The 26,341-nt window shown below is 42.1% G+C and overlaps 6 protein-coding genes across 34 annotated transcripts in view; 3 read left to right on the forward strand and 3 right to left on the reverse strand.

Annotated features, from left to right (window-relative positions):
- Positions 1–582: 582 nt before the first annotated feature.
- Positions 583–2,508, forward strand: LOC110187374 (pancreatic lipase-related protein 2). The gene is made up of 5 exons (XM_020956764.2): positions 583–1,184; positions 1,238–1,349; positions 1,404–1,984; positions 2,047–2,215; positions 2,274–2,508. Exons 1-5 carry the CDS (start codon positions 1,151–1,153, stop codon positions 2,458–2,460), a joined length of 1,083 nt encoding a protein of 360 aa, XP_020812423.1. The 5' UTR covers positions 583–1,150; the 3' UTR covers positions 2,461–2,508.
- Positions 2,509–2,751: 243 nt separating this feature from the next.
- On the forward strand, positions 2,752–5,328 carry LOC110187375 (TBC1 domain family member 19). The gene is made up of 7 exons (XM_020956765.2): positions 2,752–3,346; positions 3,679–3,865; positions 3,920–4,013; positions 4,080–4,332; positions 4,394–4,863; positions 4,929–5,010; positions 5,068–5,328. The coding sequence occupies exons 1-7, from the start codon at positions 3,077–3,079 to the stop codon at positions 5,239–5,241; spliced, it is 1,530 nt and encodes a 509-aa protein (XP_020812424.1). The 5' UTR covers positions 2,752–3,076; the 3' UTR covers positions 5,242–5,328.
- Positions 5,276–7,495, reverse strand: Cyp28d1 (Cytochrome P450 28d1). Its single transcript, XM_020956767.2, has 6 exons — positions 7,188–7,495; positions 6,988–7,126; positions 6,814–6,921; positions 5,934–6,561; positions 5,597–5,866; positions 5,276–5,538 (listed from the first exon to the last, which is right to left on the reverse strand). Exons 1-6 carry the CDS (start codon positions 7,379–7,381, stop codon positions 5,372–5,374), a joined length of 1,506 nt encoding a protein of 501 aa, XP_020812426.2. The 5' UTR covers positions 7,382–7,495; the 3' UTR covers positions 5,276–5,371.
- Positions 7,496–7,734: 239 nt separating this feature from the next.
- LOC110187376 (putative cytochrome P450 28d2) lies at positions 7,735–11,552 on the reverse strand. The gene is made up of 6 exons (XM_020956766.2): positions 9,663–11,552; positions 9,469–9,607; positions 9,304–9,411; positions 8,617–9,244; positions 8,289–8,558; positions 7,735–8,232 (listed from the first exon to the last, which is right to left on the reverse strand). The coding sequence occupies exons 1-6, from the start codon at positions 9,935–9,937 to the stop codon at positions 8,066–8,068; spliced, it is 1,587 nt and encodes a 528-aa protein (XP_020812425.2). The 5' UTR covers positions 9,938–11,552; the 3' UTR covers positions 7,735–8,065.
- On the forward strand, positions 11,212–13,368 carry LOC110187378 (putative cytochrome P450 28d2). Its single transcript, XM_086832546.1, has 6 exons — positions 11,212–11,760; positions 11,819–11,957; positions 12,019–12,126; positions 12,188–12,815; positions 12,874–13,143; positions 13,202–13,368. Exons 1-6 carry the CDS (start codon positions 11,564–11,566, stop codon positions 13,366–13,368), a joined length of 1,509 nt encoding a protein of 502 aa, XP_086688672.1. The 5' UTR covers positions 11,212–11,563.
- A 281-nt stretch (positions 13,369–13,649) lies between these two features.
- Msp300 (Muscle-specific protein 300 kDa) overlaps positions 13,650–26,341 on the reverse strand; it is a 123,497-nt gene continuing 110,805 nt past the window's right edge. For 22 of the 29 annotated variants that reach the window (XM_086832528.1, XM_086832523.1, XM_086832522.1 and 19 more), the window contains 6 exons: positions 22,878–25,855; positions 17,994–18,032; positions 16,961–17,587; positions 16,089–16,230; positions 15,787–15,854; positions 13,650–15,592 (listed from right to left, as the gene is read on the reverse strand). In XM_086832528.1, the coding sequence (XP_086688654.1) occupies positions 15,349–15,592; positions 15,787–15,854; positions 16,089–16,230; positions 16,961–17,587; positions 17,994–18,032; positions 22,878–25,855 (4,098 nt within the window). In that variant the 3' untranslated portion in view covers positions 13,650–15,348. The remainder of the gene's footprint in view (positions 15,593–15,786; positions 15,855–16,088; positions 16,231–16,960; positions 17,588–17,993; positions 18,033–22,877; positions 25,856–26,341) is intronic. The other 7 variants (XM_086832544.1, XM_086832543.1, XM_086832534.1 and 4 more) reach the window with 3 other exon arrangements.

A 26,341-nucleotide genomic window follows, 5' to 3' on the forward strand; every position in this document is an offset into this window, starting at 1 on the left:
AGTTATAATACCATATTTTATCTATTGTTACGCCAATTTTTGCTAAAAATCAAATTTTAAAAAATTCATAACAAAGCCAAGAAAACTTTAATTTTAATTCGGAAAGCTGTCCCGTGCTAGTTTTTATCACGTTAACAAATCTGCATACTCAAAGAAAAATGTTTCTAAATGAAAATGACTGAAATTATAATCCCATTCTTTGAGTAGGTATTTTGTATATTTTTATGCCAATTTTTCCTAAAAATCAAATTGGAAAAAACACGTAACCAAGCCAAAAATGCATTGATTTCAATTCGGAAAGCGTTCCTAAGCTAGTTTTTATTGGGTTAATAAATCTTCATACTCAGTTTTTAATTTTAGAAAATTGAATTTTTTGCCAATTTTTGACAATTTTAATGATGTAACTTATCATTTTCTGCAAAAATGGAAATATTTTAAAAAATTTTGATGTCTTCCAGACATGCCCAGATCAACTCAGCTGTTGATGCTGATCAAGAATATATATGATTTATAGGGTCGGAAATGACTCCTTCACTTTCTTTTAAGCTTCTGACTGAAGGTGCAATCCCATTTTTTAATTGATATTATCTATATTTTTATATGCAAATTTTACTACAAATGGAAGTGTAAAAATGTCATAACTAAGCCAAAAATGCATTAATTTCAAATCGGAAAGCGCTCGCATGTTAATTTTTAGCAGGCTAATAAAACTGCATACTCCATTTAAAATGTGAATTTTTGTCCGATTTTTGCAAATTTTAATGATGTAACCCCTTTCCTAATTTGCAAAAAATGGGAAATTTCTGAAAAAAAAATTTTTCGGCCGGATATAGCTGAAAAGATTCCCCTGTTGATGTTTATAGATTATATTTAAATTTAGTCAAAGTTGAAAATCTCAAGCTCAAAAAGAAAACCGCATTGAAACAGCTAATTGTAAGAACTTCAATAAAGTAAAAAGTAACCTCTCTAAAATCAACTTATAAACATTATACAATAACTTATACAACCTAAAAAGGCAGTAACAGTAACTAATTCAATTACAAGATTGTTCTGCATTCCGTAATACTATTAAGCAAACAAAATTACCGTCACATAAGGAAGCTTCTAATAAAAGTTAGAACTCCTCTTAACCTCAAAGGCATCGGTAGACATGTTTCACGTGTGGAAACTCCTGATTCTAATAGGTAATATTGGTAACTTTTCCAAACTATGTATTTCGTTGACCTACCCTTGTCAGGCATTTCATGTCGAACCCTGTACGCTGTGTATGAGGATGAGGAGGAACCGAATTGCTTTACCCTGACTGACGAAACTTGTCCCAATGAAAACATCACCTTCTGGTTCTACACGTAAGAGAGAATCAAAGGAGATAGATCACTTTTTACCACCAAATATCTCTATAGAAATACTATACTGGAAGGAAGACAATTGTGGATGCATAACTTAAGCGATGCAGGATTTCTTCCCCGAAAACCGCTAAAGGTGCTACTCCACGGATTTCATGGTAACCGCGACAAATTGCCTAACAACAAGCTGCGCCTCCTACTAACCTCTCAGAACTATCATGTGATCTCACCGGACTTTCGGAACCTGTCCGTGGAACCCTGCTACTCGCAGGCAGTGGACAATGCCAAGTATGTGGGCCGATGCCTGGCCCACTTGCTGACGCAGCTCGTCCAGGATCGCCTGATATTCGAAGAGGATCTGCATTTGATTGCTTTCGGCTTGGGTGCCCATATCGCTGGGTTTGCCGGAAACTTTATGCCCGAAAACATACCGCTGCAGCGCATCACAGCCCTCAATCCGGCCAAGCCACTCTTTCTGGGAACCGATAATGCCGATAAATTGGATTCCAGCGATGCCAAATTCGTGGATGTCATCCACACGGATGTCCTGATGCTTGGCCTTTTAAATGCCGTGGGTCATGTGGACTTTTACGTGAATATGGGCATCAGTCAGCCCAACTGCGGGGACATAAGCACGAGTAACTATCGTCTGTAATTTCATATTTTAAATCTCAAACTTATATTTATTTATACGATTAAGTAACTACCCACTACTGCTACCACAATCGAGCTGTTGCATACTATGCGGAATCCATCACAACGCCCAAGGGATTCTTTGGTTACCGCTGCCCCACCTACCGAAGTTTTCTAGATGGATTGTGCAAGCCCAGTAATGATGTGGAACAAATGGGCTTCTACGTCCGTTTGGGGTTTGTAAAAGCTACCAGATATTGACTCCAACAATACTTACTTTCGCTTGCATTACAGGGCCAGGGGCTTGTACTTTCTGGAGACTGATTATTTTGCACCGTATGCAATGGGAAGGAACCATATGAATCTAAGCCATGAAATTAAAAATCGAACTTATATACCCCCAGATTTCTTAGATGGTTTTTTGGACGAGAAAAATCAGACTAGTTCAGATACAGATACTGAAGGAATAAATTCGATATAAAACTATGATTATAATCAATTGCAAAATATTAAACAAAAGCAAAATGAATGAGAAGAATTTATAGATATGAGATTTCGTCAGTGTATTGAACAAGAGGTGAGAGGCAGGTGAGTTTGGCCCAGAACAGCACCACCACCACCACCGTGACAGCCATGTCAACAACTCGTTGGGACCAGATGACAGATGCCAAGAAAAAGTTGCCGCCACTCACAGTCAGCGGTGCCCTGAAAGTATATATATGTACATATATATATGAAAAGCAAAGTATAGAAAGCAATTTCACGCGCCTTTAGTTTTTCATTTGAAACGAAACATAATGGAATTTTCGGTTGCGAGGGGCGGCAAGTGAAACTAACGCGAAACTAACGAATCCGACCAAACAAGTGTTTGCATTCCGTCGCTACGAAGCGACGACAGCCGAGAATGGATGCATTTCCTAGACTCGATTCGACTTCGACTTCAAATCAAAGCAGGCGACCGAGTTTGATCGATAAAAGTCAAATGAAAACGTTTGTTAGGAGCTCCCAACTTTTCCAGCTAATCGGAACGGTGAGCTTTGTCGGCGATTAGTGAGTGGTTGAGTCGCAGACGGTTAGGTTACACAAGGCGGCTCAAAATGGAGGAGCTGCAGGACGCCAGCATCCATCACATGACCGCCAAGGTAATCGGGGCCATCAAGAACACAAAGTGCTATGAGCCCATCTACAAGGAGCTGCAGCGACTCGTCTGCAATCCCAATGTGGACACACACGATATGCGCAACACCCTCGAGGACGCCATCAAGGGCGCCGGTTTGGAGACGGAGATCCGGAACATTGTCTACAACCTGGTCCGCAGCCGGCTTACCAAGTCGGATGATAAAGTGCTTTCCCATAAACAGACATCGGTGGGTAATATGGTTCCTAAATTTAAATTCGACGAAACAAAATTCTTTTAGTGTGCTTAGCTTTCTCTATCGTTTATAGCCGAATCCCTTTAGATTTAACATGGAAAAATTACTTACTCATTTCATTAGTTCCGTTTTTAAATATATATAATGTAAAATAACTTCAGTAACTAGTATTTAGTGTCCTTTTAAAGGACTTCCATCCTTGGAGCATTCCAACTTGCATGGCCTAAACAATGGAGTTTTCAATTATTTGGAATTCAAAATCTTTAATGACATCTAAAGTAAAACCTACTTTTGACACAAAAGTTAAAAAGCCATTTGCTTCACAGAAACCCACCGTTAGTGATCCACTTGGCTACTTGAAGAGAGCTGGTGTTCTTTGGGATCGTAGGGTTCGGAAAAGCCTGAATGCCATGTGCACAGAACTGAAGGTTCCTCTGCATGGACAGCCCAGAATAAGCGCCGATCGCGAGGACTTCATGGCCAAGTGGAACGAACTGAGTAACTACAATATGGGTGGGTAACTCTTAGGTATTAACCCTGTATTTTTTACTGAACTATAGTCCCCAGATTTGGCCAACTACAGGCCCGTCTATGCACCCAAGGATCTTCTGGAGGTATTACTCTCGCTAAAGGGACCCGCTAAGACCTCCGAACATACAGAGTAAGTGAGAATAAATGCATTACGAATCAATGATCTATATTTACTTCGTTTGGTTTGTGGCTTTAGCCAAATCCCCCAGTGGGAGTTCTCACACATCGCCTTGCCCGTGAAGAATCTATTCGAGCTGCGTGGCCATTATGCCGATCTCCTGCGGAGTGATAGTTATCTGGGAGTGCCGGATCTCACGGTTCAGTGCCAGAGGATTCTGGAGGGCAGGCATGCGCCCATGTGCCAGCAGTTCCTCAAGAAGGGCTGCACTCCGGCTCCATATAGGGGAGCTCTCTGGGCCTCCGTGCTGGACAGTAAATTACACGACTACGTAAGACCTAGTACCCTCCTTTACCAAGGAAGGAGTAATCCTTAGAGTTTATATACCACAGGACATTGACTACTGGCAAAAGTTGCGTAATGCTGTGTGGACCACGGATCACATTGTGGACAAACTGGTCTTTAAGGACATCCAATTGACGGCCTCCAATGACGACCAGTACTTTGTGTTCGAGGATGTATTATACCAGGTGCTGCTATGCTTCTCCCGTGACACGGATATTGGAAGCTGCGTCGATTACGAGACATTTCCGGTGAAGGGCAAGACGTACGAGGGTCCACCTTCGGGCGTGGTGCCCTTCCACGGTATTTGCATGTTCGCCGCACCGTTCTGCTATCTGTACGACTCACCGGTTAATCTATACTATACATTCCGGGCATTCTACATTCGTTACTGCCATCGCCTGACCACAATCAACACACACCCGCAGGGAATTGTCAGTTTGTGCCTTCTCTTCGAGAAGCTTCTGCAGACATACGAGCCGCAGCTGTGGTCACATTTCCGGGAGCTCCAAATCCAGCCGTAAGTAGTGGGTTGCCGATCCTTTAGGAGACACCTTTGTAAACTATTTTCGCCCATAATTGCAGCCTGCGGGTCGTCTTCAAGTGGCTGATGCGTGCCTTCTCAGGCCATCTGCCACCTGACCAACTCTTGGTTCTCTGGGACCTGGTAGGTGTTTTTACCAACAGAAAACAACTTTGCTTAATATTCCCATTTCTTCTTTAGATACTAGGCTTTGATAGCCTTGAGATCCTGCCACTCTTTGCCATCATTATTTTGAGCTTTCGTAAGGAGAGCATTATGCAGGTGGCCTCTCTGGACAATATCGAGGCCATTCTGGCGGATCTGTCTTCCATCAAAGTGCTACCCCTTGTTCAACTAGCACTCAGTAGAGACTGAGGCATAGGGGTCTCTCTCGTAATTTGTTTCAAAATTAAAGTATTATTTCAGTGTATTATGTAAGAAAATAGTTCAAGCTTTAACAAATATTTGCTGTTATTATTTTGGGGAATTTAAGGAAGTTCAATATCTATTTGCGCTCTGTAAAGTCAAGGAAAATGCCCCCCTTTAGAGAAGCCATAAAGTAGGTATCGTCGAACACATTATCGTTACGGGTCTTGGGATTAACCTTGATGTCAAAGTTCCTTAGGATCTCCACCAGAGCCGCTTTGATTTGGGTGACTGCGAACCTTATGCCTGCAAAAATAGGTGGATTATACAAGATTTCTGAGCCCGTTCAAGTAAGATTTCCGACCTGGACAAATGCGTGGTCCATCGCCAAAGCCAAAGTAAATACCCTGATCCCTGTACTTCTTGGCTCCTCCATTAACCTCCAAGAAGCGTTCTGGCTTAAAGCTCTGCGGATCCTTATAATACTGAGGATCGTGGTGAAGGGCATTAACTGGAACGATGACTACATCGTCGGGATACACCTTCACGCTGACGCCATTTTTGTTCACAAATACGTGCTCCTGAGTTACCACTTTACGGGCAATTAGAAGAGGTGGGAAAATTCGCAAAGTTTCTGGAAAGAAAAAGATATCATTGATACCTTATTTGGGATTCATTAGATCGATCTGTGGATAACTAACCATGGATGCAGGCCTCGATGAAGGGCAGTTCACTCAACTGCTCAAAGCTTAGCTCTCCGGTACCGATTTCCTCCCTCAACCGCTGCTGCTCCTTGGGATTTCGTGCCAACAGGAGCAGGACATGGGACAGAACCTGTGCTGTTGTCTCAAAGCCATCTGTGAGGAAAGTCATCGTGTGCGAGGTCAACTCCACGGTATCCAGACCCTTTTTCTCCTGCAACTGCAGCATATAGTTGAGGAAGTCATCTCGCTGTTGCACTGGATTTTCCTGCCTCATCTGGATGCACTTCCTCATAATGTCAAAGAAAAACTCCTCGACATCCTTAGCAAATAGACCAACCGAGTAGATTTTGCGGATTGGAGGCCATATATTCGCTGCCACGGTGTAGAAAATAAATCCAAAGGACTGCTGAAAGACTCGCTTGATCATTCCCACCAGGGGTGTGGGATTGTCCGTAAAGCTCTGGGCGGAGATGCCAAGAACACAGTCGGACACGACTTCGGTGGTGAAGCAGAGGCACACATCCTTGGCATTCAATCCTTCGGAGGTGGCCATACGCTGTTGACGCTTGATAAAGTCAACCAGCTTCTTACACACACTCTGGGACACGGGATAGACAGCTTTAACCTTTTTTGGGGCAGGTTAGAGAAAATAATCATTAGTTATAGTAGACAGATAGTGTACTGATAAGACATAAAAAAAATCACTTCAAGTGGTAATGATAAGATAAGAGTGCTTTTTGCTGCTCAACAAAAATTACTTATTATTCCATGCAATCAAATTCAATTTATTTGTTGCCTACTAATTTAGTAAATAGATTATGCGCTATATATACCGCCTTAAATTAATTTAAACTTTATCTTTTCATCTTTAACTCACCCTGTTGGCCGAAAGTCCTGGTGTAACCTCGGCACGTCTTTCCTTCCAGGCCTCGCCTGTCAATATAAAAGGATTGTTGGCCAGGATTTTGTCCACCTTCTTGTTGGTCTATTATAATATATATAATAGTTTTAGATCTTCTTCAGAGACTGGTAATATTAACTTATTACTTACAAACTTTGCCATCTCGTTGTCGTGGAAACTCCGGAAATCGGTGACAAATATCTGATGAGCGAACTCTGGACTCATGACCAAAAGCTGTGGCATTCGTGTGTTAAACACTCCCACAAGGCTATCCGTGTTCTTGTACTGCCTGCAACGCATTTGAGTTTGTCACTCAAGAAATTTAATTTAATTAAATAAAATTAACTTACTCGTAAATATCATCAATGTCATAGACCATGTTCCGCTTCTGGGTAAAAATGCTGGGAAAACTACCCACTAAAGGCCATGTCTTGCCCGTTGGAATGCCTCGCTTCTTCCAGTAGTTAAAGTTCCATGTGAGAAAAACGTAGATCAAGGCCAAGAGGGCCACCAGCAGGAACAGAACCGTGGTAATTGGACACATGGCACAACCGTTCGCCACCGCGGATAGAAACGAACTGAAGCTCAATTGAGCAACCTCAGTGATTTCAATTGAACTTAATGTCAGTCAAGTGGTGGTCGACTGTGGGAGCTGGGCATATTCACCCAGTAAATAAATTGATCAAGCTGCCATATACTGATTCCCATGAAGAGCACACTGCCCGAGTTCCATTTTGTTGATAAGACCCGGTAATGTTATCAAGATCAAGGGCCAAACACACTCGCCTATTTCTGTACAAATTAAAGGTGATAAAAATAATAATAAAAGTGCTCCCATGTTAATCTGGTTCAAGACAGATGCACTGATAGCAAGCATATGGATGAGGCTTATTAGACTTGTGTATAAAGTATAGTTAATTATATTTTGTATTAATTTTTCTTATCTTTAGTTATGAGTTTTTAAAACTTTGGTTTGTAGAATAAATTGGCATAAAAATATAAATAAATTTTGACAAAAAGAATGAGATTATGAGTTTTTTAAACTCTGGTTTGTAGAACAAATTGTTATAAAAAAATATTGATAAATATCGATTCAAAGAATGCGAATATATGTTAAACTTCGGATCCCTTAACATACATATAAAAATAATAAGAGTTAAGTTTTGATAATTAATATTTAGTAAATATTTAATAATTAAAGCCTTGACTGAATAGCTTCAGTTCATTCCTACTGCCTTTCTCTAAAATCCAACCAAATGCCCCCCTTCAGGGAAGCCATAAAGAAAGTGTCATCCAGCTGATTATCCGAGCGTGTCTTGGGATTAACCTTAATCTCGAAATTCCTTACGATCTCCACAAGAGCTGCCTTGAGCTGAGTGAGAGCAAAACGTATGCCTGAAAGAAAGGAGAGTTCCATGAATCTTTAAGTTTAGGTATCTTGGAAAACCTACCTGGACAGATACGAGGTCCATCGCCAAAGGGCAGGAAGACGCCCATGTCACGGTACTTCTTCACCCCACCATTTGCCTCCAGGAAGCGCTCCGGTTTGTAGGAATCTGGATTCTCGTAATACTGAGGATCATGATGCAGAGCTTTCACGGGTGTGATGACCACATCACCAGGTTTCATCTGCAAGGTGACTCCGTTCTTGTTTACAAACTCATAGGGTTGTGTTACCAGTTTGCGGGAAGCAGTTTGCGGCGAAAACAAACGCAGTGTTTCTAGGAAATATTAATGTTTGAATCAAGATTGGGTGTAATTTTAATTAGATTTACTTACCATGAATACAGGCCTCTAGGTGGGGCAGCTCAGACAGCTGCTCGAAGCTGAGATCCTCCTTACCAATTTCCTTCAGCACCTTTTCCTGCTCCTCTGGATGACGTCCCAGCATCAGCAGAGTATGAGACAGCACCAGGGCCGTCGTCTCAAAGCCATCCGTGAGGAAAGTCATCGTGTGCGAGGTCAGCTCCACTGTGTCCAGTCCCTTCTTCTCCTGCAACTGCAGCATATAGTTGAGGAAGTCATCGCGCTGCTGCTGTGGATTTTCCCGTCTCAAGGTGATGCTGCGCCGCATAATATCAAAGAAGAAATCTTCCGCCTCCTTGGTAAACAGAGCCACGCTATAGAACTTGCGTATCGGTGGCCATAGATTGGCAACCACGCTGTAGAGGATGAATTCAAAGGAGGAGTTGAACACTCGCTGGATCATTCCCACCAGGGGCGTGGGAGTGTCTGTGAAACTCTGGGATGATATTCCCAGGACGCAGTCGGAAACCACTTCGGTGGTGTAGCAAAGAGAGAGTTCCATTGCATCCAATCCCTGTGAGGTGGCCATCTTTTGCTGCCGCCTGATGTAATCAACGAACTTTTTGCACACATTTTGCGACACTGGATACATGACCTTGACCTATGGAAATAAATTATTTCAATTGTTGTTACGGAACAGGGAAGGCTTCTTCAACTTACCCTATTCGGAGACAAACCAGGCGTGATCTCAGCCCTTCTCTCCTTCCATTCATCCCCCGTTAAGACAAATGGATTGTTGCCGAGAATCTTATCCACCTTCTTGTCCACCTGTTTGGAAGAAGAGAATTTGAATTTATGCCTCTTGAAACTTGAGACTTTACTCACGAATTTTCCCCGTTCATTGTCATGGAAGCTCCGGAAGTCAGTGGCATAAATCTTGTGTATGTATTCCGGGCACATAACCAGCAGCTGTGGCAGTCGCGTGGTGAACACACCGACCATATTGTCCGTCTCTTTGTACTGCCTGCCCGTAAAACACAATTAGCGAGCGAATTAAAATATTAACTCATTGCACTCACTGATAGATATCATCGATGTCGTAGGCGACGTTCCGCTTGCGGGTGAAAATGCTGGGAAAGCTGCCCACAAACGGCCATGAGAAAGCAGTCTTGATGCCCCGCTTCATCCAGTAGTCAAAGTTCCAGGTTAGGAATATATAGACCAGTCCCAGGAGCACGGCGATCGACAACAGCACACAGCAGATGGGACACATTGCACAACCGATTGCAAGGGCAGGCAAAAGCAAACTAAATCGAAAGCTCGCAGCCAGTTGAACTACGTTAACTGAGACCATGTTAACCCCTTATTTTTGGAAGCAATAAAAATGTTTGAAATCATTTTATTTATTTAAATTGGTTTTAAAAGTCATTGTAAAATTTTGGAAATCTTTTGCCTTCAAACAGACCCAAAAGCACTGTAACACTGTAAAGAAGTCATTTCCGATCCAATAAATCATATATATTCTTGATCAACAGGGTACAAAATTAATATAAGAACGCTTTCCGAATTGAAATTAATGCATTTTTGGCTTAGTTATGACTTTTTTACACTACGATTTGTAGTAAAATTTGCATATAACAATATAGTTAATATCAATTAAGAAATGAGATTGCAACTTCAGTCAGAAGCTTAAAAGAAAGTGAAGGAGTCATTTCAGAGCCTATAAATCATAGGCAGTTTTATTAACCTGCTGAAAATAAATATAAGAACGCTTTTCAAATTGAAATTAATGTATTTTTGGCTTAGTTATGAGTTTTTTATGATGAGTGGAAAACAAGGGATTTGAGTGAAATTAATCGCTGCACCAACGTTTAACTCTACCTCTGCAATTTAGGAAATTTTACTTAAAATTCAAAAATGAAGCCATCAGTAATTGCAATACAATTTTTACAAAAACAAAAACCAACATTTGCTTTTTTAATTTCTCAAAAAGAGTGAAACAAATTCTCAATCTTTTTTTTTTACTTTCTTCTACACGGGCTTCTACGCATAAAATACATACCTACATTATTCTCTTCCAAAGACTCGAACCCAAATAAACTTATCCGTATCTATAAGATTAGTGTTGTGAGTCTTGACATGAGTTGTAAGATAAAAGTAGAAATGGATCAAATGTGTTCAAATCGAACATGGTTCGACGTTGTTCGAGTTGCGAGATTGAGTTCGATGCGGGCAGAGTTTCGATTTTGAGCGCCAAAATAATAATTACTGTATGAAAGCTTCCGTTATACATTTATATTCTTGTTTGAAATCCAGATAATGGGCGAGACCCCCCAGGGCGACTTGCCGGTGACGATGTATTGAATCTTTCGAGGTACGCCTGCCATCGGATGATATTTTGAGAAGCTGTATCTCACTGTTCCACCACAAGATACAAATCCAGCCATGACGATCCTTGGAATCTTCGGGTAGTTTTTTTAAAACAAACAAGTATCTTTATTTAAGAGCCTGGAGTCTCCCATCATCTTGGGCTTGCAGAAGAAAAGGATTATAATGATTTAATTATAATGATATAAAGGCCATTTTAGAGAACGTTCGCTGCTTTTTCGGATTGAATTCTTACAGAACTATTAAAAGGCGACGACCTTACCTTGGACTCTTAGTCCAAGGCCACAGATTCCATTTTGAATTAAAATCGAAATTTAAAAGATTGTGTCTTTAGATTAGCCTTAAGCTCCACAAATTCTGTCTTAGTCCGGAGTAGCGGTGAGCCCATTCCAAGAAAAGATGTTTTTCTCAGTAAGTATTAGTTCGTAGTTCCTAAATTCGCGAAGAAAAACAACTCAATAAAAAAATGTATTTGTAATTGTGAAATGTTATCACAAACCCACTGCCATCTATAAAAATCAAAAATTTCCCCTTGAATTCATCAGTTTTTCGGTTCAGTTAAGATTCGGCTGCGATTGGGAATTATTGTGCGATGATGGACCCGGCTAGCTGGACACTATTCGCGATTGCTGCTCTTTTGACACTGATCTATGTGTTCCTCATCTGGAACTTTGACCACTGGAGAAAGAAAGAAATCAGGACAGCGCCAACTTGGCCATTGGTTGGTAGTTTTCCCAGCATCTTTACTCGCAGGCGAAACATTGCCTACGACTACGACGATATCTACGAGTGAGTAAATCACACATCTATCTATGAATAAATATATGAAAAAGAGGTCCTTATGCAGGCAGTTCAAGGATACGGACAAAATAGTGGGAGTGTTCAACACCAGAGTACCACAGCTTCTGGTTACGTGTCCGGACTATATATACAAGATTTATGCCACCGATTTCCGGAGCTTTCATAATAATGAGTGGGAGAAATTTGTGAGTAAAAAATGGGTCTAACGGGTGAACCCACAACTGAATCTCGTGTTTTCCAAATTAGTTGGACAAAAAGACAGACAAGATTCTGGGAAATAATCCCTTCCTGCTGACTGGGGATGAATGGAAGGAGAAAAGATCAGAGATCACGCCAGGATTATCTCTGAATAGAGCAAGTTGAAGAGCCTTATAAAGGAGCTTCCCTTTTAAATTATAATCCTCCCACTCCATAGATCAAGGCCGTGTATCCCATCTCCCAAAATGTGTGCAAAAAGTTCGTAGAATTTATTAAGCGACAGCAAGAGATGGCCACCTTACAGGGATTGGATGCCATGGACCTCTCCCTCTGCTACACCACCGAAGTGGTTTCCGACTGTGTCCTGGGTATCTCCGCTCAGAGTTTCGGGGACACACGGACTCCCATGGTCAGAATGACCCAGCGGGTGTTTAATTCCTCCTTCAGCTTCATCCTTTTCAACATGTTGGCTAATCTCTGGCCTACAATACGGAAGTTTTACAGCGTGCCCTTTTTTAACAAGGAGGCCGTAGAGTTCTTCTCCAATATAATCAGGCGGAGCATCACATTGAGGCAGACCTCACCTATGCAGCAGCGGGATGACTTCCTCAACTACATGCTTCAGTTGCAGGAGAAGAAGGGTCTGGACACTGAGGAGTTAACCACACACACGATGACATTGCTCACGGACGGCTTTGAGACGACTGCCATGGTATTGGCTCACACTCTGCTGATGCTAGCACGCCATCCGGAGGAGCAGCAGAAGGTCCTGGAGGAAATTGGAAGCGCAGATTTTACTTTTGATCAGCTTACGGATCTGCCCTATCTGGAAGCCTGTATCCATGGTGAGAGAATCCGGGTTAAGTTTTCCTTAATCACAGTACTAACTATTATATTTTCTAGAAACATTGCGTTTGTTTTCGCCACAAGTTGCTGCTCGTAAAAAGGTTACCGAAACCTACGACTTTGTAAATAAAAACGGAGTTACCTTGAGGGCGAATCCTGGTGATGTGGTCACCATACCCGTAAAAGCTGTGCACCATGATCCTCAGTACTATGAGAATCCCGATTCCTTCAAGCCCGAGCGTTTTCTGGAGGCAAATGGTGGGGTGAAGGAGTACCGCGAAAGGGGTGTCTACCTGGCCTTTGGCAATGGACCACGCATCTGTCCGGGTTGGTGGAAAACCTTGGGGAAATCAATTATAGAAATATTAATAATCTCTCTTTGCAGGCATGCGCTTTGCTCTTACCCAGATCAAGACTGCACTCGTGGAGATTGTACGCCACTTTGAGATCAAGGTTAATCCCAAGACTCGCTCGGATGATCAGATAGATAACACCTTCTTTATGGCTACCCTAAAGGGGGGTATTTGGTTGGATTTTAAGGAACGCCAGTAGGAATAGCTGAAGCTATACAAAGTCATTTAATAATAATTTTATAATACTTATAAAATTTTAACTCTGATTAAAAGCGAAAGAGGTACCCTAAACGCTCCATGTTTATTTTCAAGAGTTTAAACAAGAAAAGAAACAAACTTTATAGTCTCGCCCATTGAATCTGATCACGAATATATATGATTTATGGGGTCGGAAATGACTCCTTCACAAAGTTACTAGCTTCCGTCTAAATTTATAAAACCCTAAAACAGGTATAATAAAACGATCAAATTTAAACATAATTATTTTTAAATTTTTCTTTAATAATCATAATGCATATAAAGGTACAGTTGTTCACAAGAAAGGAAATCTTAAAATGCTACATAAATTATATTAACTGGATAACGGAGCTCGTTGCTTGATAATAACCAGATAGAAGCAGCAAATTACACAAATTTAACAGTTAAATCAAACTTAATTAAATACATAATAAATCGCATATATTCTAATAAATAAATGTATGTATTTTTCTCAATAATTGCTCAGGCGTTAAATAATAAAAAATAGTCATAAACAAGTTGGATAAGTATAAGGCAAAGATATATATATAATTAGGGTTTATCAAAAAATATTAACAACAAAATAGGTTACTTTTTACTGGATGGACTAACGCCACTTGTCTATATATGCAAATTGCATTTTTACGATTTTTTTTAAAGGATTTTTCATACATTTTTTTTTCTTTTTCACTTCTCAATGTTTCAATTTCATTTTTGTATACGCATTTTACAGTTTTTCTCTTTATATAGAAAATTTGTTGGTTGGTTTAGCACCGGCATAGGACACTTGCTTCGTTTTGTTCAATGCTCGCGGCACGCACTTTGGTCATTTCTAGAGAGGATTGGCCTGATCCATGTCTATGGTAATTTGGAAATGAGTATCAGGAATGCTTGAAATGTCTAGGCCACCCTTTGGCCTGTGTTGGAATTTAAGGATCAGAACGAGTGCATCCAGTGACCTGTGGCGGATCTACTGGGATTAATATTCTTCTCTTACCCCTGGCCTTGGGAGAGAGCTTGGCCAAGGGGCAGAATTATCCTTAGGCAAGGTGGCTTAAAGTGCCGAAGGAACCTAAACGGGCATCAATGTCTTTCATCGACTGCAAGAACTTGAATTTGGGAGAAAGGCCAAGCAATAGACAAGGGGACATTGATGGATGAATAGTTCTCCGGACGATTGGTCTATGTGGGTCATGATTTGTCTTGAGGTTTTGTGTTCTAGCCAATAGATGGCAGTCAGGATGTTGTGCTCGGATTTCTGCAAAGATGTTCCACGAAATTTCCAGAGTTCTGAGCACAAATCCCCGGCAGCCATCTAGCTTCCTCTAGAAATGATCAACGTGCGTCGATGAGTAAAATTTTCGTGTGCGTATTTTGATTTCGTTTAAGCTTAGTTATCTCTCTTTTTTATATACAAAACGTTTGGGTTTCTCTTTATATAGTTTGGGATCATATATGTTGGGTATATATATGAATATATAAATTGTTTGCTGTGCAAATATATATGTATAATGTATATATCGTTTTACAAAAGGGTTTCGTTAGTTGTCGTTTAGTAGTTGCATATATGTATGGTTCTTCATATTCATATAGTGTTTCATATAGTGTTTGTTTGTTCTCGTCGAGTCTGTTCGGGTTATTTACAAATTAATTTTGCTTTATTAATGCCTCTAGCTATGAAATCATTATAAAATTACATACAATTACAAAATGTGATTAACTACACACAAAATGTACAACGCGATCAATTCGATTTATGATTTTTCTTCCTATGCACACATGTGCGATCGCTTCAACAGGAATTTAGTTACAAATGGCATCTCTTTTTGGGTTATCTGTGTCAATTCTTCAATCTTAATTAATTGGGTTGTTAATGTCAGGGTAGGTCAGGGGTTTGTTCGTTTCTTTCATTGCACTAGTCCAGGAGCAGGAGCAGCCTAGCCTAGGTGGGCGGCGGTCCGTGGGGATACGACAACATGGGCTCCAGGCTGCGGGCAAAGGTGTTCGAGAACATACAGGTGTAGTCCTCACCTTGGGGCACCAGAGTGGCCACACCTAAAAGCAGCAGCATGAGCGCTTGAATGGGCAGGGAGGCACGGGCAACGCGGCCTAGGAACCGAGCACTGCGCGCCAGCACCGTGGTATTGATGACATCGCCATCGACAGCATCGACGCCATCGGTGTTGCTATGGAAGTGAAGAGGGAAAAGTTAGTCAAAGATTGAAATAAAATGGGAGAAAACATGCAACTACAGAGGGCTAACTATGTGCTCTTCTTTACATACTATAAAGTGCACACAATTTGCTTTAACAAAAAAGTTAAACAAACTACTTTTACTTTGCTTGTGTAAACTTAAATCAATTTCTATTTAGATATTTACTTTGCATTTTCTGTGTTGGGTGCGGCGGCCTGCATGGAAGAGGTTGATAATGTAGTATTATCCAAAAGCTAGAATTGCCACAAAGAAAGAAGGAAAAGAAAAACGAAAATAAATTATAAATAATACGAAATCATAAGGGGGTTTTCTTCGTTAACAATTTCTCATCACAACTTCTTGTCCAATTGGTTTCACTTACTTCGGGTGCGCTCACAAATCAACAAATCAAATCAAATATAGTTTTTTTCAGGACACTCTGAAGGAATCACTCTAGGCAATAACCTCCAAGGCCTTGGGACACTTACCTCGCTCGACAACATGTGCAGCGGGACACCAAGAGAGTCGCCCTCGTAGCCTAGGACAGCGCCCAGCTTGACGATGTAGATGCCGGCTAGGCGGCGCAGGGACTGCAGACGCAGGCGGAGATCGGTCAATCTGGAAAGGGTTCTGGAACATTTAAAACATTTGCAACGGCTCTTGGGGAGGTCAGTTTGGATGAAGGGTTAGAATGGGCGGACGAAAGAATTTTGAGTACCAAAAAATACAACACAAAATAATATATAATAAGTACGCAACAAAAACAGCAACACAAAAGTGTGTGTGTGTGTAGAGGCAAAAACAAATGTTCGAGAACGGTACGATTGAGTTTGTATAACTAAGAAGAGATAATAAGGCTAAAAAAACAAAGTTCTACTAAATAAGTGTGGATAGTTTAGGAGCCCCCCTAAGGGGTTATAGAAGGTAGTCTTTGGTTGGGGAGATTCCAAAAGTTTGTGGCTGTTCTGAAGAACAGTTTTAGTATAATTTTGTGGGGGAAGGAAATATAATTTTTGAAAGCTTTATAGTTTCCGAAAATGTTTGTGGAATGTGAGAAATATATACATATTTGAAATGTTAAAATAGGCAAGCAATAAAGGCCGAAGTTTTGATAATTTGATAATGAGGAAAGCTCTTAGGTAAACAAATGTTACTAGAAACTAGATTACAAACTACTGGGGGATAAGGGAGTATTATCAAAACTAATTTCAGATCAAGAAATAAATACAAAATAAAGTTATATTGCTTTTCCGCCCTGCTAATTACTCCCTTTTAATTATCCGAATCCCTACTACAAGCTCAAGCGGCACCCACGATTCCGTTTCGTTCCGCCCTCGGAACTGGCCCACCGATGACTTACCTCTCGTAGGTGTGCTGGGACTGCTGCTGGGAGCCCTCGACTTCACGGAGCAACTGATCAGCCGCATCCTGCAGGCTCACAACTCGCGGCTCGCACCGCTCCAGTTCGGCGCGCAGATCCTTGAACTTCTTGAACTTGGCCTCGAGCACGGAACGCTCCTCGGTGAGATCGACGGGCTCAGAGGCCTTGATGTTCTGCTCGGTGCGCTGCAGCCAGTCCACTAGTTCATCGATGGTCTGATGGAACTCACTGTTGCCCATGAGGGCAGTCTGCAGGAGACCCTGCCATTTGGTGGCATTGATGCACACATTATTCCAGCGTTCATTGTCGGCTTCCAGGCGAGATCGGAGTTGTCGCGCCTTTTCGGTATCCGAAGTGTGAGTGGCCAAATGGTCGCCTACAACATTCAGGGACGAGATAATGGACTTGTGGCTCTCCAGATCCAAGAGGAACTCGCGATGATCTTGGGTGACATCCTCAAGAAGCTCGATATTTGAGGGCGGAGCCGTCTGGGCCTTTTGGGTGCTCTCGGCAAACTGCAGCCACTGCTCCAGGCGCCACAGATCGTTGTCGATCTGCTGCCAGTTACGCTGCGTGCAGAGCGGACACGTTAGACGGCCGACCTCGCTACGGAAGGGGAAAAAGTAATAAAGATTTATAATTAGTAATTTATAATTTAAAAATTAAAGTTCTAGGGACTCCATAAAGCATTAGCTGATTCAGTGTTGGGATCAACAGAGATTCAACCTAGATGGTAATGGAGTATATGATACATGTTAGCCTAAGCCAGCCTTGCCAAAGTCCTTGGAGTTTGAGACCTTAGGAAGCAGCTTAGCAGGGCGTAGGCAGTTCCACACCACCGTTTGCTGTGCTCCACCCTGGAGACTGGCAGCCATTTGTGATCTGTTGATCCGCTGCCAGCTTTTGTCTAGTGGAAAGCCACACAGAACACAGAACACAGCAGGAGGTGGGAACTACTTACACACCATTTCGGAGGCTGGCGGTTAATGCGATTCAGGTAGAAAACACTTACTGTATGCAGTTGTACTTGTAGGATGCAGGTAGGTGGCACCTGGCGAGTGTCATCGTGAATGCACAGGTTCGAGTTAAGCGTAGGTAAGTTTTATGGGTTGTGTTTAATGCGTGTGTGTGTGACAGAGAGCGCGAGACAGAGAGAAAGGGAGGAGTAGGCAACAGCGAGATGGAAGGCAATAAAACATATATTATGTTAGTCAATAACAAACCCAAAACACCAAAGGGAAATGCCATTCGGTAAACCGAATAAGAGAGAGAGCTTGCTAAGCCAATGTTGGAATATAATATTTAAGTTACTTTATATTAAAGTAAATATCAATGTCCACGAACACAAGTCATCTGATGTAATATGATAAACTACTCAGGATGCCGTTCGTGTCTAACTAGTTGATGTAGGAGTATTTGAGACACAAAATAAATAGGGATTTTAAGGTATGCCACTTTGACTCCCCATGTAAGTATGACCACTAAGTATGTATAATCAGTTACTAACTTTGAACACTAATAAACAATGACTTGCAACTTTTGTAACACAACACATTTCTGAGAAGTGGCCGGCAGAAGACTCTTCGTTCCGGGAATGTTAGAACAAGTTGGGAATCATATGATATGAAGATAAGCTATGAACAGTAAGTATCTATAACCAGTAATTAACTCTGAACAGTAAGTATTTATGACCAGTAATAAACTATGATCAGCAAGTATCAATGAACGTTAAGTAACTCTGATCAGTATCTATGAGCAGGAAGTAACTCTGAACAGTAAGTATGGATGATCACGTACTAACTTTGAACACTAATAAACAATGACTTGCAACTTTTGTAACACAACACATTCCTGAGACTTGGCCGGCAGCAGTCACTTCGTTCCGGGGATGTTAAAACAAGTTGGGAATCATATGCACAGATGTGCGAGATTTGTTTTGGAACAAATTTAAGAAAAAGCTATTTGCATGAAACTATAGAGTTATTCTTCTATCTAATTTTACAAGTTCATAAATCGGGGCATGCCGAATCGGTGGACCATATTTATACATATATAGCTGATATAGGAAATATCGGACGATTTATAGAACTATGATCAGTAATTAAGCTATGACCAGTAATTACCTCTGAACAGTAAGTATCTATGACGAGTGAGTAACTATGATCAGTAAGTATCAATGAACATTAAGTAAGTATGATGAGTTACTAATTTGGATTACTAATAAACAATGACTTGCAACTTTTGTAACACAACACATTTCTGAGAAGTGGCCGGCAGAAGACTCTTCGTTCCGGGAATGTTAGAACAAGTTGGGAATCATATGATATGAAGATAAGCTATGAACAGTAAGTATCTATAACCAGTAATTAACTCTGAACAGTAAGTATTTATGACCAGTAATAAACTATGATCAGCAAGTATCAATGAACGTTAAGTAACTCTGATCAGTATCTATGAGCAGGAAGTAACTCTGAACAGTAAGTATGGATGATCACGTACTAACTTTGAACACTAATAAACAATGACTTGCAACTTTTGTAACACAACACATTCCTGAGACTTGGCCGGCAGCAGTCACTTCGTTCCGGGGATGTTAAAACAAGTTGGGAATCATATGCACAGATGTGCGAGATTTGTTTTGGAACAAATTTAAGAAAAAGCTATTTGCATGAAACTATAGAGTTATTCTTCTATCTAATTTTACAAGTTCATAAATCGGGGCATGCCGAATCGGTGGACCATATTTATACATATATAGCTGATATAGGAAATATCGGACGATTTATAGAACTATGATCAGTAATTAAGCTATGGCCAGTAATTACCTCTGAACAGTAAGTATCTATGACGAGTGAGTAACTATGATCAGTAAGTATCAATGAACATTAAGTAGGTATGATGAGTTACTAATTTGGATTACTAATAAACAATGACTTGCAACTTTTGTAACACAACACATTCCTGAGACTTGGCCGGCAGCAGTCACTTCGTTCCGGGGATGTTAAAACAAGTTGGGAATCATATGCACAGATGTGCGAGATTTGTTTTGGAACAAATTTAAGAGAAAGCTATTTGCATGAAACTATGGATTTATTCTTCTATCTAATTTTACAAGTTCATATATCGGGGCATGCCGAATCGGTGGACTATATTTATGCATATATATATAGCTGACATAGGAACAATCGGACGTTTATAGAACTATGATCAGTAATTAAGCTATGACCAGTAATTAACTAAGACCAGTAATTAACTCTGAACAGTATGTATCTATGACGAGTGAGTAACTATTATCAGTAAGTATCAATGAACACTAAGTATGTATGATGAGTTACTAATTTGGATTACTAATAAACAATGACTTGCAACTTTTGTAACACAACACTATTCTGAGACGTGGCCGGCAGCAGTCACTTCGTTCCGGGGATGTTAAAACAAGTTGGGAATCATAGGCACAGATGTGCGAGATTTGTTGTGGAACAAATTTAAGAGAATGCTATTTGCATGAAACTATGGATTTATTCTTCTATCTAATTTTACAAGTTCATAAATCGGGGCATGCCGAATCGGTGGACTATATTTATACATATATATAGCTGACTTATGAACAATCGGACGATTTACAGAACTATGATCAGTAATTAAGCTATGACCACTAATTAACTCTGAACAGTAAGTATCTATGACGAGTGAGTAAATATGATCAGTAAGTATCAATGAACATTAAGTAGGTATGATGAGTTACTAATTTGGATTACTAATAAACAATGACTTGCAACTTTTGTAACACAACACATGTCTGAGACTTGGCCGGCAGAAGTCACTTCGTTTCGGGGATGTTAGAACGAGTTGGGAATCATATGCACAGATGTGCGAGATTTGTAATGGATAAAATTTAAGCTATTTGAATGAAACTATGGAGTTATTCTTCTATATAAATATACTAGTAGAAATGACAGGGCATGGCGAAACGGTGGATTATATTTATACATATATATAGCTGTCATTGCAACAATTGGACGATTCAGTAATTAGCTATGACCAGTAATTAACTATGATCAGTAATTAACTCTGAACAGTAAATATCTATGACCAGTAAGTAAGTATAATCAGTAAGTATCTATGACCCGTAATTATATATGATCAGTAACTAAGTTTGAACACTAATAAACAATGACTTGCAACTTTTGTAACACAACACATATCTGAGACCTGGCCGGCAGAAGGCACTTCGTTCTGGGGATGTTAGAACAACTTGGGAATCATATGCACAGATGTGCGAGATTTGTTTTGGAACAAATTGAAGCTATTTAAATGAAACTATGGATTTATTATTCTATATAATTTTACATGTTTATAAATCGGAGCATGCCAAATCGGTGGACCATATTTATACATATATGTATATAGCTGATATAGGAACAATCGGACGATTTATAGAACTATGATCAGTAATTAAGCTATGACCAGTAATTACCTCTGAACAGTAAGTATCTATGACGAGTGAGTAACTATGATCAGTAAGTATCAATGATCATTTAGTATGTATGATGAGTTACTAATTTGGATTACTAATAAACAATGACTTGCAACTTTTGTAACACAACACTTTTCTGAGACGTGGCCGGCAGCAGTCACTTCGTTCCGGGGATGTTAAAACAAGTTGGGAATCATAGGCACAGATGTGCGAGATTTGTTTTGGAACAAATTTAAGAGAATGCTATTTGCATGAAACTATGGAGTTATTCTTCTATCTAATTTTACAAGTTCATAAATCGGGGCATGCCGAATCGGTGGACCATATTTATACATATATATAGCTGATATAGGAACAATCGGACGATTTATAGAACTATGATCAGTAATTAAGCTATGACCAGTATTTAACTCTGAACAGTAAGAATCTATGACCATTAATTAACTGTGATCAGTAAGTATAAATGCACGTTAAGTAACTCCGATCAGTAAGTATTTATGAGCAGCAAATAACTCTGAACAGTAAGTATGGATGATCACGTACTAACTTTGAACACTAATAAACAATGACTTGCAACTTTTGTAACAACGCTATTCTGAGACGTGGCCGGCAGAAGTCACTTCGTTCCGGGGATGTTAGAACCAGTTGGGAATCATATGCACAGATGTGCGAGATTTGTAATGGATAAAATTTAAGCTATTTGAATGAAACTATGGAGTTATTCTTCTATATAAATATACTAGTATAAATGACAGGGCATGGCGAAACGGTGGATTATATTTATACATATATATAGCTGTCATTGCAACAATTGGACGATTCAGTAATTAGCTATGACCAGTAATTAACTATGATCAGTAATTAACTCTGAACAGTAAATATCTATGACCAGTAAGTAAGTATAATCAGTAAGTATCTATGACCCGTAATTATATATGATCAGTAACTAAGTTTGAACACTAATAAACAATGACTTGCAACTTTTGTAACAAAACACATTTCTGAGACTTGGCCGGCAGAAGTCACTTCGTTCCAGGGATGTTAGAACTAGTTGAGAATCATATGCATGTGAGAGATTTGTTTTGAAGGAAATTTAAGAACAAGCTATTTGAATGAAACTATACAGTTGATTTTCTATACACTTATACAAGTTTATAAATCGGAGCATGCCGAATCGGTGGACTGTATACATATATACATATACATATATAGCAGACATAGGAACAATTGGACGATTTCTAGAACTATGATCAGTGAATAGCTATGACCAGTAATTAACTATGATCAGTAATTAACTCTGAACAGTAAGTATCTATGAGCAGTAACAAACTATGATCAGTAATTAAGTCATAGCAAGAACTTAGCAAGCCCTTCCGATCTAATATCCCATTAAAATTGTAATTAAAAAACTAAACTTACCTTGCATTTTGATCGTGCTGCTGTCGCGCCTTCCACTGCGACTGCAGTGTGTCAAAGCGCAACGTGAGCTCTGCCACGGTGTCCACCTGGGCGGACTGGTGGTCTGCCTGGCACTCGGTGAGCAGCAAATGGCTGAGATGCTTGACCAGCTCCGTGGATGACTGGGCATTGCCCAGCAGCTTGGCTATCTTCTGTGGTCCCGGCTTGCGGGTCTTGTCCGCCACCGTGCGCTGCAGTTCATCCAGATTGTTTTGGCACTCCGTGATGGCTGTCTGCAGTTCCATGATGTAGGCATCCTTGGCGGTGATGGAGGTCTCACGCTGCATCTGCTGCGCCTGGCGAAGTTTCCTTTGCGACAGAGTGTTGACCTGGACGGCGGCATTGGCTGCCTCATTCACGGGCACTAGGGATGCAGCTGCTTGGGCAGCCTGAGCTGCTCTGGCCAGCCAAGTGGTCTTGAGGGTCACAATGCGGGTCTGCACGGTTTGCCAGAGGGTGGTGTAGGCTGTAATCAGTTCCAGCAATTGCTTATGTTGTGGTTGCTCCTTGGTTCTGGCCTTGGCCTCTTGGGCCAAGCTATCCGCCTGCTGAACATGCTGCTGGGCATCCTGCAGCTTCTTCTCTAGGCTCTCCAAGCGTTGGATTACAACCTTAGGGTCCGCCTTGGAGTTTTGCTGGTCCTCCACGCTGGGCAATTGTTCCAGGGCTTTTTGGATGGCATTTAGCGAATTGGTTGCCTCCTGTTGGGCATTGTTGAACTCTCGCATCAGCTTGGCATCCTTGTCGATGGCATCCAGCAGGGCATGGCAGCGTGGTGTCAACTGACGCCACATGCTCACCATTACCTTGGTGGGCAGGGTGAGCTTCTGAATGTTCTCCGGCTCTACGCCAGCACTAGAGGTCAGTTTGGCATAGATCTGCTCCAGCTGGCGTAGATTCACAGATTGGCTTTCTAGCTCCTCCAATTTAGCTCTCAGGTCCTTCTGGCGTTCTTCTAGCTTCTGCTTGCTGTGTGACTTGCGGTCTCGTTCGTAGCCAGCCAGCTGACTCTCTTGCTTGCCCAGCCAGTTCTTGTGCTCGGCCGTGAGCTTGATCAGTTGCTGGAGGAGATTCCAGGTGGTCAAGATGCGCGCCTTACGCTCCGCCGACTGGCTGCACACGTTTTTCCAACGCTGCTCCAGATTTTGAGCTGAGGCCGCCAGACCCGAGGTGTTCACCTGGGTGCGCCAGCTGTCCGCATCGTTCAGCAGCATTTCGACGAGATTGAGTACTTCGCCCACATTGCTGCTGTGATGCTCAATGGAGCGCTGTATTTGTTCGTGCTCCTTCAGCTTGGCCTCGATGACATTCGGGGTGTAGCTCTCAAAGTTCAGCGGCTTGTCCAGTTGCGATTCCACCTCGAAGAGCCAGGCGCGAATCAGGGCAATGCGCTCCTCCAAACGGAGCAGGGTCATCTTCAGCTCCCCGATCTTGGTGGCCTTCTGTTTGCACAGATATTTCAGGCGCTGCCAGCGATCAATCAGGGCGTCGCTCTGCTGTTGCACCTGGGATCTGACCTCGGGCTCGGGGTACAGCGTTAGCAATTCACGGCTTGTGGACAGTAGCCACTCGCGTTCCTTGTCACGCAGCTGCAGCTCGGAATTTATTTGTTGTTCCAGCTGCTTGGCTGCCTGTTCCGGATTGGACATGGCTGTAACATCCGCATCGCGCTCCACCCGGTGCTCGAGACGCTGCAGCCACTGGGAGATGCGTTCGTAACGGATCTGATAGTTGGAAAGCAGGGATAGACGTTCCTCGATCGAGTTGATCAGGTTGGCCAGCTGGTAGTCCAGGTCTGCGTGCTGCTGCCAGAGCAGCCAGTTCCTTTGACGAATGGTCTTCATGTCGTGGGGACTGATGCACTCCTTGAGCTCCTCCTGGGTCACAGTCAGACTCTCGAGAGTTGGTACCTGGGCGCCTAGTTGGACTCTCTGGGAACGCAAAGCTCCCAGCAGCTGCTCAATGGCCGCCGGCTGAGTGGGCAGGGAGGATTCTTCGTTGTTCGACTCTAGAAGTCTCTGCGCTGCTCCGAACTCCTTCTGCAATTGCTGAACTCGCTGCTCGTAAGTCTCCGACAGTTGGGTCACGCGGAGCAGGAATCCCTGCCAGGTCTTGAGGGCCGCACGGAGGTTATTAATACGCTGGCCAATGCTGGCCTGCTCCATGCGCATGGCGGTGGCCAGGGCGTCATCGCAGTGCTTGGCCAACTCCTGTTGCTGTTCCTGGAGAGCCTTGCTCTGTTGTTCCCCCTGGTCCAGCTGCTGGATCATGGCATCTAGGCGGTGCTTCAGGTGAGGCACTCGCTTCAGGTGTATGTAACGGAGTTGGAGGCCATTTCGCTCTGCCTCTCGCTGTCGCAGCCAGTCCAAAAGGGCATCCAGCTGCTGGCGATAGGCATTCCAGCCACTCACACGCCGCTCTAGCTCACCATTACGCTGCATGATCCTCGAGAGGGTCTCATTGTGCAGGTTCGTCAGAGCCTTGTACTGCTCCGAGAGCTCCGATTCTAGTGGCGTCTCGGCCAGCACACTCTGCTGCGAGATGAGCAGATTCTGGTGGATGGCACAAAGCTGCTGTTGTTCCCTCAAGCTGCTATAATCTTCTGGAATGGCACACGAGAGGAAGGACTGCACATGCTGGAGATACTGTCGCCACAATCTTAAAGCCTCCGAACTGTTCTGGCTGCGAGCAAGTCGCGTGGACAGACGATGATACTCCTGGAAGGTATCCTGGAATATCTTCTGCCACATGGCTAGAACCTCCAGAATGCCATCATCATCAGCTCCTGAGACTGAAGGGGCCACTTCATTGTTCTGCTGACGCTCCTTCAGCTGTCGCAGTTGCTCTTCCGTTCTGGCCAGAGTTTGGAGATGTGCACGCAGGGCGGCCAACTGCTCCTCGCTTTCTTTGGGATTCTGCGGTGGCTCGCGAGCGATGTCCTACGAAGGGAAAAAAATCAGATTAATATAGTTATCTCCCTCTGGTCATATTAATATATGCTTTGTGCATTGCTAATTGGCCTGACCCTAATACGGCTGCTCGAATGTCTCCAGTTACCGCTCGCCATCGTCGTCGTCCGTCTGTCTGTCTGTCTGACCCTGCATGGCTTCGACAACTGCCACATTGCAACTCTTTCCGCCAACTGGCAATGACCTCATGCCAACAACGACACGCGCTCTGACTGGCGGCTCTGACCAACTTCAATTGTCTGTAGCCTTTGGGGGAGGGAGTACCACCAGTGGGTGGGCGTGGGAAGGGAGGAAGTGGTGGAACCAAAACTGGTTGGCATGTGCTATGCAAATGAGACTACAGTGAGGCAAAGCAGAAAAGAATTTTCAACATACAATTGCTCTAATGCTTCTAACAATGTGATTATCTCTTGGGATAATCACAACAATTGATCAAATTGTTGTTTCTCATTTTCT

This window comes from Drosophila serrata, unplaced genomic scaffold, assembly GCF_035046125.1.
Source record: "Drosophila serrata isolate PLE 108 unplaced genomic scaffold, ASM3504612v1 contig_249, whole genome shotgun sequence".
NCBI classification, from domain to species: domain Eukaryota; kingdom Metazoa; phylum Arthropoda; class Insecta; order Diptera; family Drosophilidae; genus Drosophila; species Drosophila serrata.

Coding starts and splice junctions, on each gene's coding strand:
- LOC110187376 (XM_020956766.2), bottom strand. CDS start 9,937: ATGGTCTCAGTTAACGTAGTTCAACTGGCTGCGAGCTTTCGATTTAGT. Junction 9,412..9,468: donor ACAATGAACGGGGAAAATTC/GTGAGTAAAGTC, acceptor TCTTCCAAACAG/GTGGACAAGAAGGTGGATAA. Junction 8,233..8,288: donor TGGACCTCGTATCTGTCCAG/GTAGGTTTTCCA, acceptor CCTTTCTTTCAG/GCATACGTTTTGCTCTCACT.
- LOC110187378 (XM_086832546.1), top strand. CDS start 11,564: ATGATGGACCCGGCTAGCTGGACACTATTCGCGATTGCTGCTCTTTTG. Junction 11,761..11,818: donor GACTACGACGATATCTACGA/GTGAGTAAATCA, acceptor GTCCTTATGCAG/GCAGTTCAAGGATACGGACA. Junction 13,144..13,201: donor TGGACCACGCATCTGTCCGG/GTTGGTGGAAAA, acceptor CTCTCTTTGCAG/GCATGCGCTTTGCTCTTACC.
- Cyp28d1 (XM_020956767.2), bottom strand. CDS start 7,381: ATGTGTCCAATTACCACGGTTCTGTTCCTGCTGGTGGCCCTCTTGGCC. Junction 7,127..7,187: donor GACATTGATGATATTTACGA/GTAAGTTAATTT, acceptor AATGCGTTGCAG/GCAGTACAAGAACACGGATA. Junction 6,922..6,987: donor ACAACGAGATGGCAAAGTTT/GTAAGTAATAAG, acceptor ATATTATAATAG/ACCAACAAGAAGGTGGACAA.
- LOC110187374 (XM_020956764.2), top strand. CDS start 1,151: ATGTTTCACGTGTGGAAACTCCTGATTCTAATAG. Junction 1,350..1,403: donor ATCACCTTCTGGTTCTACAC/GTAAGAGAGAAT, acceptor ATATCTCTATAG/AAATACTATACTGGAAGGAA. Junction 2,216..2,273: donor GGCTTCTACGTCCGTTTGGG/GTTTGTAAAAGC, acceptor CTTGCATTACAG/GGCCAGGGGCTTGTACTTTC.
- LOC110187375 (XM_020956765.2), top strand. CDS start 3,077: ATGGAGGAGCTGCAGGACGCCAGCATCCATCACATGACCGCCAAGGTA. Junction 4,014..4,079: donor AAGACCTCCGAACATACAGA/GTAAGTGAGAAT, acceptor TTGTGGCTTTAG/CCAAATCCCCCAGTGGGAGT. Junction 4,864..4,928: donor CGGGAGCTCCAAATCCAGCC/GTAAGTAGTGGG, acceptor CCATAATTGCAG/CCTGCGGGTCGTCTTCAAGT.